This window comes from Mobula hypostoma, chromosome 5, assembly GCF_963921235.1.
Source record: "Mobula hypostoma chromosome 5, sMobHyp1.1, whole genome shotgun sequence".
Classification (NCBI taxonomy): Eukaryota; Metazoa; Chordata; class Chondrichthyes; order Myliobatiformes; family Myliobatidae; genus Mobula; species Mobula hypostoma.
In genome coordinates, this window is record NC_086101.1 from 28,898,632 (window position 1) to 28,915,800 (window position 17,169).

Below are 17,169 nucleotides of genomic sequence, written 5' to 3' on the forward strand. Positions count from 1 at the left end.
GCACCACTGCGCAGACACGTGATGTCAGCCGGGTGAGCGCCGAGCGTTTTGAAAAAGAGGGCCTCCCTATCCTCCTCTACTGGAAAGATAAAGCCACACTCAGGTTGGAGGAACAACACCTTATATTCCATCTGGGTAGCCTCCAATCTGAGGGCATGAAGATTGACTTCTCAAACTTCCACTAATGCCCCACCTCCCCCTCGTACCCCATCTGTTATTTATTTATATACACACATTCTTTCTCTCTCTCTCCTTTTTGTTCCTTTGCCTATACCCCTTGCCCATCCTCTGGGTTTTTTCCCTCTCCCCCTTTTCCATCTCCCCGGGCCCCCTGTCCCATGATCCTCTCATATCCCTTTTGCCAATCAACTGTCCCGCTAACACTCACAACACGCTGGAGGAACTCAGCAGGTCGGGCAGCATCCGTGGAAAAGATCAGTTCACGTTTCAGGCCGGAACTCTTCGTCAGGACTGTTTGGGGAAGGGGCAGAGGCCCTATAAAGAAGGTGGGGGGAGGGTGGGAAGGAGAAGGCTGGTAGGTTCCAGGTGAAAAACCAGTAAGGGGAAAGATAAAGGGGTGGGGGAAGGGAGGCAGGAAGGTGATAGGCAGGAAAGGTGAAGAAAGAATAGGGGAAAACACAATAGGTAGTAGAAGGAAGTGGAACCATGAGGGAGGTGGTAGGCAGCTGGGGGAGGGGGCAGAGTGACATAGGGATAGGGGAAGGGAGGGGGAGGGAACTACCGGAAGTTGGCGAATTCTATGTTCATACCAAGGGGCTGGAGACTACCTAAACAGTATATAAGGTGTTGCTCCTCCAACCTGAGTTTAGCCTCATCATGGCAGTAGAGAAGGCCATGTATGGACATATCTGAATGGGAGTGGGAAGCAGAGTTGCAGTTGGTGGCTGTTGGGAGATCCTGTCTGTTTTGTGGGAAGGAGCAGAGGTGCTCGACGAAGCGGTCCCCAAATCTGCGTTGGGTTTCACTGATGTAGAGGAGGCCGCACCGGGAGAAGCAGATGCAATAGATGACCCCAACATACTCATAAGTGAAGTGTTGTCTCACTTGGAAGTACTGTTTGGGGCCCTGAATGGTGGCAAGTGAGGAGGTGTAGGGACAGGTGTAGCACTTGCACTTACAGGTCCAGCTCTTGGCTCCACCCCTCACCCTCCTGTCTTCTCCTATCATTTTGGATCTCCCCCTCCCCCTGCCACTTTCAAATCTCCTACTAGCTCTTCCTTCAGTTAGTCCTGACAAAGGGTCTCGGCCTGAAACGTCGACTGTATCTCTTCCTAGAGATGCTGCCTGGCCTGCTGCGTTCAGCAGCAACTCTGATGTGTGTTGCTTGAATTCCAGCATCTGCAGGATTCCTCGTGTTTGCGACCTCCCTATCCAGCGGGCAGCGGAGTGAGTGATATCAGAGTGAAAGGGATTTGGCTGATGTGAGCAGACGCTGAGGAGGAGCTTGCTCCCAGTGAGGCCCATACCACTCCCGAGGCAGTCGGCAATGTTCCACGTCCACATTTCAAAAGTTGAGGCAACGTAATGGGTAGGTCATGGCAGCTGTGATCGGCCCCGTGGTTGTTAATCCTGCAGCATGTGGGAAATCAGGGATACCTCCAGTGTCCCTGATGACTATGTGTGCAGGAAATGTGTCCAGCTGCAGCTTCTGGCAAACCGCATTGAGCGGCTGGAGCTGTGATTGGATTCATACCGGAGCATCCGCGATGCTGAGACAGTCGTGAATAGCACGTTCAGTGAGCTGGCCACACCGCAGGTAAAGGCTACACAGGCAGAAAGGGAATGGGTGGCCACTAGACAGCGTAGCAGTAGGCAGGTAGTGCAGAAGTCCCCTTGGGTCATCTCCCTCCTAAACAGAAACAGTATACTGTTTTGGATATTGTTGGGGGAGATGTCTCATGACCTTCATTTCCCTTCACATCTGCTGCCTGGCCCGCCCAGTTCTTCCAGAAGTTTTGTTTTACCCAGTGACTGGAGAAGGTTGTTCTGAGCAGCTTCCCACGGGCTATTGGGAGGTTCCTGAAATTTACACTCGCCGAATTTGATGCAACACGACTGGAAGTGGTTTGGCTCCGCTCCCTCCCGCGATCTGCTGACACTCCACTCCCCCCGCAGTCCATTTCTGTCGAAGGATTTTCAGTTACTGGCTGCACCTGCACCGACTGGCCGCGTCTGTGAATCTAACTCCACCCTCAGCACTTCACTGACTAACGATCAGGGTTCAGTCGATGCGAGGAGTTGTCGCAATGGAGAGCTGGACCGGACCGGTATCGCTCCTTGTCACCGCGTTATCTCTCTGCTCTGTCGCGGGAGGCCAGGCAGGTGAGGCGAGGGTATGTGACGGCGATGGTCGGGGTTTGTGTCGGGAAATTCACCTTTAAATCTTTTGGACTTTCTGGCTGTCGCTCCATTAGACGGGAAGACGACCTCACCGCACTCCTGTGTTCTCATTTCACTCCTGTGAAATTTCTGGAGTCGATAAACTCGGGGCAAAATGATACTTGAATAGGTTTCACAGGTGGATAGGAATTGTCGCCAATTCCCAGAGGAAAGTCCCACAATCTTAACAGAGGCATCACATTAAAGCAATTAATCTGAGTTTAACTATCCTGTAACTGCCACGTTACGTCAGTCTGTTTCACAATACCAGAGAAATACTCCTGTTCTACCCATTCCTCTAGGGTCTGCACACACATAGCGGTCCGAGTGGCCTCTTTCTGTGCCTTATGTGTGAATGACTTCTCTGCTACCAAAAACTAACTTGATTTCTCTCATTCCAAGTTCTGACTCAGGCTCCCGAATCTGAAACATTCATTCTTTGTCTCTCGGCAGATGCTACCCGAACTGTTCCAAGATTTCCATCTTGGTCATTAAACATTAGCCCTGTTTCTCTGTCCTTGCATGCTATCGGAACTTTCCGTCTTTAACTTGAGACATTAACAGTTCCTCTTTTCTCCAGATACTGCCTGGCCTGTTGACTATTGTCAGAACTTTTTCTTTCTATTTTCAAAGTGCATCAAGAGTTGGCTCTAAGTTTTGGTGATTAATGTGGTAATAGACTGGCAGAACATTGATGCATGTTATGTACAAGGACTTCTGGGAGGTTTTGTAAAATCGCCAGGTTAACACCGCTCATGCCAAATGATGCAGCGGGAAGTGGAAGCAGTTGCCAGTGGACATGAGTGGCGAGTTCATCAAAGCTCTAGTGTTGGGGTGGTTGGTCAGTATGTTTACACATGGCAGACTATGGAAGAGTCTGCACTGGCTGCTTACAGAAAATACAATGAAAAAGGAAGCAGAAGAAATAGAAGCAATAAATCACAAAGAGCAATATTGCTCAGTTTCAGTTAATTTTGGTAGCCGGGAATTTAGGACGCTCAGGGAGATTTTAGGTACGTTCAGTCCAATTCATCGTTACATGCATAAGAATGTTTTTTTTTCTCTCAGTGCGATACTCTGCCAGAGCCTCGGCGACCACTTTTTCAAGTGGTTGTCTTTGGAGGAAAGATTCTATGAGTGGTCCCCCAAGTCCTTCTCACAGCGCAGTGTTTTTTTACGAGGCCGAGTTGCGTACGCGACACTCAACCCGGCACGGATGGAAAGATCGAATGGCTCCGGAGTCCGGCGCCGATGTCACTGCGCCACCAGCCGGCCGATAAGAATGGTTAGATACAGATAAAATGAAAATCTCGCTTGCAGCAGCATTACAAGCAGGCATTTTCAGGGAACACACAGAATGACAGTTACGCAAAGCTTATGCAAGTCAATGAACAAAAACAGCGGCCGATTGAGACATCAGAGCTAAAAAAAAACACACAATCAGAGATGGCCGGCTGCAAAAGTACACGGGGAAGCAACAGCGGTTGTGCCTCTGGCACTGAGTCTGGCCCTGTGGCTCAGAAGGGTAGGCAACTTAAGAGGATGGCCCCAGTAATAGGAGATTCTGTAGGCAGGGGGACAGATGGGTGATTCTGTAGAAGCAGAAAGGAAACACACGTAGGGTTCTCAGCAATACTAGATGGACTATTAATTATTAATTGCTTATTACCAAAATGGCTTCTCGTACTGTTAACTGCTGAGGCAGGGGTTCTCTGTAACCACATGTTTTGCTTAGTGAAAATGGAAATTGTATTCATTTGCTAGCCAATGGAAGTCATGTTATGTTATTTTGTATGTGTGTGCTGAGTTGAGGAGCGCGGGCTTTTTCGGGAGGCGAGCAGAGAGGACGGACGTGCGGGGAACGGACAGCGGTTCCAGGGCAGCAGATACCGGACCTTGGGGGTTCGGATGGTGGCCGGAGTCTCGGAAGGAAGTTGTGGATGGAATCGGAGGCGTGAGCTCCAACGTATTAAAATATGTGCACAAGACTGACGAGTTACTTATGTGGCGCCTTTTCTTTTAGTTGTTGCTACTAACCCACCACCAAAACTTGCTATAAAGTATAATTCGTTCCTCGCACTCGGTATATTGTTTGATATTTGTGTCGTGGCTGATCATTGGGTGCCTCACACCGCATCCGCACCAAAGCATTTGCACTGTTTGGCGGGGTCGACGCCTACTGACCCTAGGCGACGGGACTCAGTTGGGGCAAAGGCCGTTACATTGTGGGGGCTCGAGCCGCGGATTTCAATTCTGTCGGATACGGTGTAAATCGCCAGAGTTAAATAGAAGAGATGGATGCGTATAAGATTGAACCTTGGTGTGAGATCTTGGATGTCCCGGTTAATCATGCCTGGGTATTAAGTGGGGTGGATATACATTTCCCGGACGATGCGTTAATTCGATGTTTGAATACGGTCAGAGCTATCGGTAAGGTTGAGATTGTAAGCAGAAAGATTGGTAAAACGGGAGACTCCGCCTTTGTGCTGATACAGACTGGTGTTGACGTCAAGGAACTGGGACTGCCCCAGTCTATCGGTGAGGTGGGTGAGGCGGGACCGTGGGCGTGCACACTGTCACGGAGGAAGGGTTTGAAGAGACACCAGAGAAGTTGCCCGAGGCTACAGGCGGAGATTTTAGAGAGCGGGTCCATTCGTTTCTGAAGGATGAAGAAAGGGGGTGGTCGGATTTGGAGAATGTAATTAGTTCTCATCCCTCAGGGAAGGCGGAGGGCTCTGAGTTGGCCTCAGCCATTAACTCTTCGGTGAACCGGGTGGTGGGTCCGCGACCGAAGTTAAGAATTTTCTCAGGGAAGACCCCCATCCCCGACGGGGAAGAGGATTATGAATCCTGGGTAGAACATACCTCTCAGCTGCTGGGTGAGTGGCAGTGTTCTGAGGAGGAGAAGCGACAAAGATTGGGGGACAGTTTGAGAGGGGCGGCAGCTGAGGTGGTAAAAGGGGTGAGAGTTAACCAGCCCCTGGCTTCTTGGAAAGAGTGTCCAGCCGCCCTAGAGGAGGCGTTTGGGCTGACGGGAAGCACGGTGGAGCTTTTCGGGGGGGGGGGCGGAATTCAGAATTTGCTTCAGGAGAAAGGGGAAAAGCTTTCTGAGCATCTTCTCCGACTAGAGCGTAGGCTAAATTGCTTGAGGCGCCGGGGGGTCATTTGGGGAATGAGGTGGATCGGATAAGTACCGATCAGGTAGCCAAAGGCGCGCAGAGATATGATGCGATGGCTACGAGTCTCCGGCAGTCCCGTAGAGCGCGTCCCCACCTCCCCACGCCCCCCGCCCCCCGCCCCCCGCCCCGCTTTGGTTCAGTTGCTCAGAGAGGTAAGGGAGGAGGAGGACGAATTGGAAGCGGAACTGGGATCCGTTAACAAGGTACAAACCTCGGTAGCAGCTCCTTGTGGTGAAATGGCCGGGGCCAGCTCTACGCGGGAGATACAAAAGGGGGTGGCGGCAGGTGGGGTTCCTCCGCAGGAGGGGACTAGCGGAGAAGGCCCCTCCCTGAAGGGACGCACGGCGCTGAGGCCAGGCGAAGGCCGGGGTCCCGCGAGGCGAGGCGTGTGCTATAACTGCGCGGAAGAGGGGCACTTCAGGCGGGAATGTGAACGGCAGGGAGCCCCAAGGAAGGAGAGCCCCCGGGTGTCCTAGCAGGAAGAGGGGTCGGGAAACTTAGAAGAGACTCAGTGAGGGAACGGACTGGAGTCTCTGGAAAAATACGTTCCCAACAATGTGCAGCGGGACCATCGCAAGGAAAAGACCTTATCCCATAGAACATAGAATAGTACAGCACAGTACAGGCCCTTCGGCCCACAATGTTGTGCCGACCCTCAAACCCTGCCTCCCATATAAGCCCCTATCTTCAACTCCTCCATATACCTGTCTGGTAGTCTCTTAAACTTCACTAGTGTATCTGCCTCCACCACTGACTCAGGCAGTGCATTCCACGCACCAACCACTCTCTGAGTAAAAAACCTTCCTCTAATATCACCCTTGAACTTCCCACCCCTTACCTTAAAGCCATGTCCTCTTGTATTGAGCAGTGGTGCCCTAGGGAAGAGGCGCTGGCTATCCACTCTATCTATTCCTCTTATTATCTTGTACACCTCTATCATGTCTCCTCTCATCCTCCTTCTCTCCAAAGAGTAAAGCCCTAACTCCCTTAATCTCTGATCATAATGCATACTCTCTAAACCAGGCAGCATCCTGGTAAATCTCTTCTGTACCATCTCCAATGCTCCCACATCCTTCCTATAGTGAGGCAACCAGAACTGGACACAGTACTCCAAGTGTGGCCTAACTAGAGTTTTATAGAGCTGCATCATTACATTGCGACTCTTAAACTCTATCCCTCGACTTATGAAAGCTAACACCCCATAAGCTTTCTTAACTAACCTATCCACCTGTGAGGCAACTTTCAGGGATTAGTGAAACAATTAGTGAAATTTATGATGTTGTAGCAATTAGTGAAACTTGGCTACAGGAGGGGCAGGACTGGCAGCTTAATATTCCAGGGTTCCGATGTTTCAGATGTGATCGAGGCAGAGGAATGAAAGGTGGGGGAGTAGCATTGCTTGTTAGGGAAAATATTACAGCAGTGCTCAGGCAGGACAGATTAGAGGGCTTGTCTACTGATTCCTTATGGGTGGAGCTGAGAAACAGGAAAGGTACGGCCACATTAATGGGATTGTATTACAGACCACCCAATAGTCAATGAGACTTGGAAGAGCAAATCTGCAGAGAGATAGCAGGCAACTGCAGGAAACATAAAGTTGTGGTGGTAGGAGATTTTAATTTTCCATACATTGATTGGGACTCCCATACTGTTAGGGGTCTAGATGGTTTAGAGTTTGTAAAATGTGTTCAGGAAAGTTTTCTATATAGAGGGACCAACTAGAGGGGATGCAATATTGGATCTCCTGTTAGGTAACGAATTAGGGCAAGTGACGGAAGTCTGGGTAGGGGAGCACTTTGGTTCCAGTGATCATAACACCACTAGTTTCAATTTGATCATGGACAAGGATAGATCTGGTCCTAGGGTTGAGGTTCTGAACTGGAAGAAGGCCAAATTTGAAGAAATGAGAAAGGATCTAAAAAGCGTGGATTGGGACAGGTTGTTCTCTGGCAAAGATGTGATTGGTAGGTGGGAAGCCTTCAAAGGGGAAAATTTGAGAGTGCAGAGTTTGTATGTTCCTGTCAGGATTAAAGGCAAATTGAATAGGAATAAGGAACCCTGGTTCTCAAGGGATATTGCAACTCTGATAAAGAAGAAGAGGGAGTTGTATGAAATGTATAGGAAACAGGGGGTAAATCAGGTGCTTGAGGAGTATAAGAAGTGCAAGAAAATACTTTAGAAAGAAATCAGGAGGGCTAAAAGAAGACATGAGGTTGCCTTGGCAGTCAAAGTGAAGGATAATCCAAAGAGCTTTTACAAGTATATTAAGAGCAAAAGGATTGTAAGGGATAAAATTGGTCCTCTCGAAGATCAGAGTGGTCGGCTTTGTGCAGAACCAAAGGAAATGGGGGAGATCTTAAATAGGTTTTTGCATCTGTATTTACTAAGGAAGCCGGATTGAAATCTATGGAATTGAGGGAATCAAGTAGTGAGACCATGGAAAGTGTACAGATTAAAAAGGAGGAGGTGCTTGCTGTCTTGAGGAAAATTAAAGTGGATAAATCCCCAGCACCTGACAAAGTGTTCCCTCGGACCTTGAAGGAGACTAGTGTTGAAATTGCGGGGGCCCTGGCAGAAATATTTAAAATGTCGCTGTCTACGGGTGAAGTGCCGGAGGATTGGAGAGTGGCTCATGTTGTTCCGTTGTTTAAAAAAGGATCGAAAAGTAATCGGGGAAATTATAGGCCGGTGAGTTTAACGTCAGTAGTAGGTAAGTTATTGGAGGGAGTACTAAGAGACAGAATCTACAAGCATTTGGATAGACAGGGGCTTATTAGGGAGAGTCAACATGGCTTTGTGCGTGGTAGGTCATGTTTGACCAATCTGTTGGAGTTTTTCGAGGAGGTTACCAGGAAAGTGGATGAAGGGAAGGCAGTGGATATTGTCTACGTGGATTTCAGTAAGGCCTTTGACAAGGTCCCACATGGGACGTTAGCTCAGAAAATTTAGTCGCTAGGTATACATGGAGAGGTGGTAAATTGGATTTGACATTGGCTCAATGGAAGAAGCCAGAGAGTGGTGGTAGAGAACTGCTTCTCTGAGTGGAGGCCTGTGACTAGTGGTGTCACAGGGATCACAGGGATCAGTGCTGGGTCCATTGTTATTTGTCATCTATATCAATGATCTGGATGATAATGTGGTAAATTGGATCAGCAAGTTTGCTGATGATACAAAAATTGGAGGTGTAGTAGACAGTGAGGAAGGTTTTCAGAGCCTGCAGAGGGACTTGGACCAGTTGGAAAAATGGGCTGATAAATGGCAGATGGAGTTTAATACTGACAAGTGAGAGGTATTGCACGTTGGAAGGACAAACCAGCGTAGAACATATAGGGTTAATGGTAAGGCACTGAGGAGTGCAGTGGAACAGAGGGATCTGGGAATACAGATACAAAATTCCCTAAAAGTGTCATCACAGGTAGATAGGGTTGTAAAGAGAGCTTTTGGTACATTGGCCTTTATTAATCGAAGTATTGAGTATAAGAGCTGGAATGTTATGATGAGTTTGTATAAGGCATTGGTGAGGCCGAATCTGGAGTATTGTGTTCAGTTTTGGTCACCAAATTACAGGAAGGATATAAATAAGGTTGAAAGAGTGCAGAGAAGGTTTACAAGGATGTTGCCGGGACTTGAGAAACTCAGTTACAGAGAAAGGTTGAATAGGTTAGGACTGTATTCCCTGGAGCATAGAAGAATGAGGGGAGATTTGATAGAGGTATATAAAATTATGATGGGTATAGATAGAGTGAATGCAAGCAGGCTTTTTCCACTGAGGCAAGGGGAGAAAAAAACCAGAGGACATGGGTTAAGGGTGAGGGGGGAAAAGTTTAAAGGGAACATTAGTGGGGGCTTCTTCACACAGAGAGTGGTGGGAGTATGGAATGAGCTGCCAGACGAGGTGGTAAGTGCGGGTTCCTTTTTAACATTTAAGAATAAATTGGACAGATACATGGATGGGAGGTGTATGGAGGGATATGGTCCGTGTGCAGGTCAGTGGGACTAGGCAGAAAATGGATCGGCACAGCCAAGAAGGGCCAAAAGGCCTGTTTCTGTGCTGTAGTTTCTATGGTTTCTATGGATCTGTGTACATGTACCCCCAGATCCCTCTGCTCCTCCATACTACCAAGTATCCTGCCATTTACTTTGTACTTTGCCTTGGAGTTTGTCCTCCTAAATTGTACCACCTTACACTTCTCTGGGTTGAACTCCATCAGCCACTTCTCAGCCCACTTCTGTATCCTATCAATGTCTCTCTGCAATCTTTGACAATCCTCTACACTATCTACAACACCACCAACCTTAGTGTCATCTGCAAACTTGCCAACCCACCCTTCTACTTCCATATCCAGGTCGTTAATAAAAATCATGAAAAGTAGAGGCCCAGAACAGATCCTTGTGGGATACCACAAGTCACAATCCTCAAATCTGAATGTACTCCCTCCACCATGACCCTCTGCCTTCTGCAGGCAAGCCAATTCTGAATCCACCTGGCCAAACTTCCCTGGATCCCATGCCTTCTGACTTTCTGTATAAGCCTACCCTGTGGAACCTTGTCAAATGCCTTACAAAAATCGACATAGATCACATCCACTGCACTACCCTCACCTATATGCCTGGTCACCTCCTCAAAGAACTCTATCAGGCTTGTTAGACATGATCTACCCTTCACAAAGCCATGCTGACTGTCCCTGATCAGACCATGATTCTCGAAATGCCCAGAGATCCTATCTCTAAGAATCTTTTCCAACAGCTTTCCTACCACAAACATAAGGCTCACTGGTCTATAATTACCCGGACTATCCCTACTACCTTTTCTGAACAAGGGGACAACATTCGCCTCCCTCCAATCCTCCGGTACCATTCCCGTGGACAATGAGAACATAAAAATCTTAGCCAGAGGCTCAGTGATCTATTCCCTCGCCTCCTGAAGCAGCCTGGGGAATATTCCGTCAGGCCCCGGGGACTTATCCGTCCTAATGTATTTTAACAACTCCAACACCTCCTCTCCCTTAATATCAACATGCTCCAGAACATCAACCCCACTCATATTGTCCTCACCATCAAGTTCCTTCTCATTGGTGAATACCGAAGAGAAGTATTCATTGAGGACCTCGCTCAGTTCCACAGCCTCCAGGCACATCTTCCCACCTTTATCTCTAATCAGTCCTACCTTCACTCCTGTCATCCTTTTTTTCTTCACATAATTGAAGAATGCCTTGGGGTCTTTCTTTACCCTACTTGCCAAGGCCTCCTCATGCCCCCTTCTTGCTCTTCTCAACCCCTTCTTAAGCTCCTTTCTTGCTTCCCGAGATTCCTCAATAGACCCATCTGATCCCTGCTTCCTAACCCTCATGTATGCTGCCTTCTTCCACCTGACTAGATTTTCCACCTCGCCTGACACCCATGGTTCCTTCACCCTACCATTCTTTATCTTCCTCACTGAGACAAATTTATCCCTAACATCCTGCAAGAGATCTCTAAACATCGACCACATGTCCATAGTATATTTCCCTGCAAAAACATCATCCCAATTCACACCCGCAAGTTCTAGCCTTATAGCCTCATAATTTGCCCTTCCCCAATTGAAAATTTTCCTGTCCTCTCTGATTCTATCCTTTTCCATCATAATGCTAAAGGCCATGGAGTGGTGGTCACTGTCCCCCAGATGCTCACCCACTGAGAGATTTGTGAGCTGCCCCGTTTCATCACCTAGTACTAGATCTAGTGTGGCATTCCCCCTAGTCGGCTTGTCCACATACTGTGACAGGAATCTGTCCTGGACACTTTTGACAATCACTGCCCCATCTAAACCCTTGGAACTAATCAAGTGTCAATCAATATTAGGGAAGTTAAAGTCACCCACGATAACAACCCTGTTATTTTTGCATCTTTCCAAAATCTTCCTCCCAATCTGCTCCTCTGTATCTCTGCTGCTACCAGGGGGCCTATAGAATACCCCCAATAGAGTAACTGCTCCCTTCCTGTTCCTGACTTCCACCCAAACTGACTCAAAAGAGGATCCTGCTACATTACCCACCCTTTCTGTAGCTGTAATAGTATCCCGGACCAGTAATGCCACCCCTCCTCCCCTTTTTCCACACTCTCTATCCCTTTTAAAGCACTGAAATCCAGGAATATTGAGAATCCATTCCTTCCCGGAAGGTTTGGTGGGACCCCGATCCAGTGTGTCGATCCGGATAGAAGGGATAGGTGCAAAAGCCATACTCGACACCAGGTCACAGGTCACATTACTGTACCGTCGTTCTACAATCAGTATCTGGCGCATTTACCCCTGACACCTTTCAGTGCACTGGAAATTTGGGGTATCCGTAATGGTGATTACCCGTACGATGGCTATTTGTGTGTGAAATTGGAGTTCCTGGAAGCTGAGCTGGGGTGTCTGAGGCTCATGAGGCCCTGGTACTGGTTTGCCCAAACCCCAGTGAGATGCTGGGGGGGTGAGGGGGGGCTGTCAATTCTGGTGGGGACCAACAGCCCTATTGTGCGGAGACTCCTGGGAGCCTAGAAGGAGAAGGTGGGTGAAGACTTTTTGGAGACCCTGTCGATGCACCCAGTGTTCTGAGCTGCTTTTGAGGAAGTGTGGGGTCACCCTGGGTGGGACACAGCGTGTGAATGAGGCACTGTGTGGTGTGCCCAGTCGAAGACCAGGGTGGTACAGCCGGGTGAAGTAGCAAGAGTGATGGGGATCCCTCGATTCCTGGGAGTGCTTGAGGGTGAAGCCCTTTTAGTGGACACCCTGGAAGATCTCAAGGGGGAGTCGAGATTCCCTGCTGGGGTTCTGTTGAGACACGAGTTGCAGAAGCTCTCGGTGGTACAGACTAGTGTGATCATCAGGAACACTACGGCATGGGAGGTCACCTTCAAGCGAGGAATGCCTCTGGCGCATTTGTTCCAGGTTACGGTGATGCACAACGCCCCCGTGAGGCCAGTTGGGGGAGAGCTGTCGGGAAAAAGGCGCAAGTTGACCGCTGAAGCTTTGAACTTTGGGGCATCACCTGTGCTGGAGGCTTGGAAGCGGAGGCTGTTGGAGAAGATGTTGACGATGGCAGATGTTATTTCCCTTGAAGAGTTTGATGTGGGTTGATCCAGGAGCACTCGCCACACCATACGGGTGACTGAGGATAGTCCGTTTAGGGAACGATCACGGCGCCTGGCCCCTGCAGACGTGGAAGATGTGCGGCAGTATTTGGGTAAATTGAAGGAGGCTGGGATCATCACGGATTCCTGAAGCCCTTATGCATCTCCTATCGTAGTGGCCCGAAAGAAGAATGGGAAGGTTCGTGTGTGTGTGGACTATGGAACACTGAACAGGCACACGGTCCCTGATCAGTACACGGTCAATAGACAATAGACAATAGGTGCAGGTGTAGGCCATTCAGCCCTTTGAGCCAGCACCACCATTCACTGTGATCATGGCTGATCATCCAGAATCAGTACCCTTTTCCTGCCTTCTCCCCATATCCCTTCACTCCGTTATCTTTGAGAGCTCTATCTAACTCTTTTTTGAAAAAATCCAGAGAATTGGCCTCCACTGACTTCTGAGGCAAAGCATTCCACAGAACCACAACCCTCTGTGTGAAAAAGTTTTTCCTCTATTCCGTTCTAAATTGTCTGCCCCTTATTCTTAAACTGTGGCCTCTGGTTCTGGACTCCCCCAACATTGGGAACATGTTTCCTGCCTCTAACTTACAAATCTTATATGTTTCAATCAGATCCCCTCTCATCCTTCTAAATTCCAGTGTATACAACCCCATTCGCTCCAATCTTTGGTCCCACGGGCTGAAGATGCACTGGCCTGTCTGAGTGGGGCGAAGTGGTTTAGCATGTTGGACTTGAGGAGTGGGTATTTCCAGATCCTGATGAGTGAGGCCGATAAGGAGAAGACAGCCTTTATATGCCCTCTGGGATTTTACCAGTTTGAAAGGATACCCCAGGGCATATTGGGGGCCCCTGCCACTTTCCAGAAGGGTTACGGAGAAGACAGTTGGGGATATGCACTAACTCAAAGTGCTGGTATATTTGGATGACCTCATAGTATTTGGATCCACCTTGGAAGAACACGAAGCGAGACTGATGAAGGTGCTCAACTGGCTGAAGCAGGAAGGGTTAAAACTTTCCCTGGACAAGTACCAGTTCTGCCAGACATCTGTTGGCTATGTTGGACACATCGTCTCGCAGATTTGGAGTAGCTGCAGACCCGGCTAAGAGAAAAGCGGTGACCTCCTGGTCGAGGCCCCAGACCATGAGTGCTCTGTGCTCGTTCCTGAGGTTCTGTGGGTACTATCGGAGGTTCGTGAAGGGCTATGCCAAGGTAAGTTATGTCTTGAATCAACTTCTGCGTGGCTACCCGCCCCCCCCCCACCCGGGATAGAGGGGGAAAGGGAGGAAAGGACGGGAGTTTGGAGAATATTTCAACCAGTCAGATTCCTTCAGACAGAGGTGGAATGGCCAATGTGAAGCGGCTTTCCAGTCACTGAAGGAGATGCTGACTCAGGCGCCGGTACTGCCTTCTGCAGACCCACGACTGCCCTACGTGCTACACACTGACACCAGCCATGAGGGGTTAGGGGCCGTTTTATACCAGGATCAGGGAGCTGGCCTGAGGTCTGTGGCTTTTGTCGGCCGGAGTTTGTCACCCTGGGAGAGAAACTATCCCACTCATAACTTGGAGTTCCTGGCGTTGAAATGGGCCGTGGTGGATAAGCTGAGTGACTATCTCTACGCGGCCAAGTTTGAGATGAGGATAGACAACAACCCACTCACCTGCATCCTGACCTTGGCGAAACAGGATGCCACAGGCCGCCACAGGCCATCGGTGGCCGGCTGCTTTGTCTGTGGATGGTTTCAGCCTGAAGTACCGGCCGGGGAGCCGGAATGTCGCCGCAGATGCGCTGTCCCGACGGGGCCATGAGGAGCCGGGGAGGGACGAGGAGTGGGAGAGTGTCGCTGCATCCGGGGTGAAGGCAATGTACCAGTTTGCTATCACTGTGCAGGCTGAGGAGAAGGAGAGGCCGGATCGAGCAGTGGACTCATTGGGGGCATCTGATGACACCCTGCCCCAAGATTACTGTGACCTGACTGCTCTGAAGACCACGCAGCTGCCGGGGTTGAGCCCTGGGGGAGTGGCTGCTGCTCAGCGAGATGACCCGGACATTGGCCCTGTCTGGCATGCCGTGGAAGAGGGGGATGTGACACGGGCGGAGAAGGCTAAGCACGTCTCAGGGTCTCTGTTACTGAGAGAATGGCTTCCGCTGAGGTTGAAGAACCAAATGTTATACTGTACCGGGTAACGTCACCCCCAGATCGACCTCGTTGTTGGCAGCTGGTCCTGCCGGAGAAGTATCGGAAGGTTGTGTTGAAGTCATTCCATTATGACTCTGGACGTTGGGGGTGGAAAAAACCTATGGTTTGCTCAAGGATCGGTTTTACTGGCCCCAGATGAGGACGGAGGTTGAAGAGTACTGCAAGTCCTGCATTCGTTGCAAACGGCGGGAAGACGCTGCCCGGGCAGCTGCCCCTTTGTCCCACTTGCAGAGTGTGGGGCCTTTGGACCTGGTGTGTATGGATTTCCTGGCCATAGAACCCGATGCCAGCAACACGGAGAATGTCTTGGTCATCACGGGCCACTACAGCAGGTATGCTCAAGCTTTTCCTACCAAGGATCAGAGGGCGATCACAGTGGCGAAAGTGCTCTGGGAGAAGTATTTTGTGCATTATGGCCTTCCTCGGCAGATACATAGTGATCAGGGACGAGACTTTCAGAGTAAGCTCATCTATGAGTTACTGGGCATGCTGGGGGTTGAGAAATCGAGGACACGACCTATCATCTGCAGGGCGATCCCCAGCCGGAAAGATTCAATTGGCGGCTGCTAGACATGCTCGGGACTCTGGAGATCAGCAAAAAGAATCGTTGGAGTCGACATATTGGGCATCTAGTTCACTGTTACAACTGTACACGCAATGAAGCTACTGGTTACTCTCCCTATTGTCTTATGTTTGGGCGTGAGGCAAGGTTGCCCATTGACCTTTGTTTCGGGACTGATGCGGATGAGGTATCGCCGAAGCCTTACCTGAAGTTTGAGTCTGATATGAGGAAAGAGCGGGAAAGAGTTTACGAGTTGGCCAGGGAGGCGGCCGCCCGGCAGAATCGGGGAAATAAGAGGAGGTATGACCAGAAAGTAAAATTCTTTCAACTTCTACCGGGAGACCGAGTCCTCATCAGGAATCTGGGATTACCGGGAAAACACAAACTGTCTGATCACTGGGCAGCCACGCCCTATGTGGTGCAGAGTCAGATGCCAAACCTGCCGGTTGTTCGGGTGCGGCCCAAGGATGGAAAAGGGCCTGTCAGGATCCTTCATGGGAATCACCTGTTGCCCTTGGGGCAAATTTACAGGTAGAGCGAGAGCCTGACGGGGCGGCTGCACCCAATACCAGGACTCTGCATCCCCTCAGGTTGGAGGACGTGCCTACCCCGGGAGAGACGGGCCTGAGCCCAGCCCCTTTGAGGGATACCGATTCGGAGGATGATGACTGGGATGGTTGGTACATTCTGCCGTTCGCTGATGCTCCTGTGATGGAGGCAGAGACTCCTGACCTTTCCCCCACTGGGTTAGACGGGGCTAATGTGGGGCAGTCCGTGGTACCGCAGGGCGCTGAAGCAGAGACAGAGGGTTCCGAGGTGCAGAGGGGCCTGGGTGACCGCGCGGGGGAGGATTCGCCTCGTAGTTTTAAAGGGTCCCCTGTAGTGCCCGAAGCGGAAGGGTTAGAAGATGGGGTACGTAGGTCTCAGAGAAGTCGGAAACCCCCAGAGAGGTTGGCCTAGGTAGCACCCAGGGAACAAGGTGTGATCTCTACCATTTTGGGGAGTCAGATCACTGCTTTCTGCACGTGGATTGGATTGTGTGTTCTGCAGGAAGGGATGGCGAATTATCTGAGCGTCATGGGGCATGAAATAATTCGGTGGGGGGGAGAAAGTAGGGTTCTCAGTAATACTAGACGGACAGTTAACTGTTAATTGCTTACTACCAAAGTGGCTTCTCTGAAGTGTTATACTAAAATGGCTTCTCGTACTGCTAACTGCTGAGCCGGGGGTTCTGTGTAACCGCATGTTTAGGTTATACTTAGTGATAATGGAAATGGTATTCATTTGTTAGCCAATGGAAGTCATGTTATGTTATCTTGTATGTGTGTGCTGAGTTGAGGAGCGCGGGCTTTTTCGGAAGGCGAGCAGAGAGGACAGACGTGCGGGGAACGGACAGCGGTTCCAGGACGGCAGATACCGGACCTCGTGGGTTCGGATGGTGGCCGGAGTCTCGTAAGGAAGTTGTGGATGGAACCGGAGGCGTGAGCTCCAACGTATTAAAACATTATATGCACTAGACATAGAAGCATAGAAACATAGAAAATAGCTGCAGGAGTAGGCCATTCGGCCCTTCGAGCCTGCACCGCCATTTAATATGATCATGGCTGATCATCCAACTCAGAACCCTGCCCCAGCCTTCCCTCCATACCCCCTGATCCCCGTAGCCACAAGGGCCATATCTAAATCCCTCTTAAGTATAGCCAATGA

General features: G+C 49.9%; 1 protein-coding gene across 3 annotated transcripts in view; it reads left to right on the top strand.

The window, feature by feature from the left end:
- The first annotated feature begins 1,530 nt into the window (after positions 1–1,530).
- Positions 1,531–17,169, top strand: part of LOC134346170 (major histocompatibility complex class I-related gene protein-like) — a 49,886-nt gene continuing 34,247 nt past the window's right edge. Inside the window, exon 1 of one of the 3 annotated variants that reach the window (XM_063047484.1) lies at positions 1,531–1,549. In XM_063047484.1, the coding sequence (XP_062903554.1) occupies positions 1,546–1,549 (4 nt within the window). In that variant the 5' untranslated portion in view covers positions 1,531–1,545. Of the gene's footprint in view, positions 1,550–1,981; positions 2,355–17,169 lie in introns of those variants that run through there. The other 2 variants (XM_063047483.1, XM_063047485.1) reach the window with 2 other exon arrangements.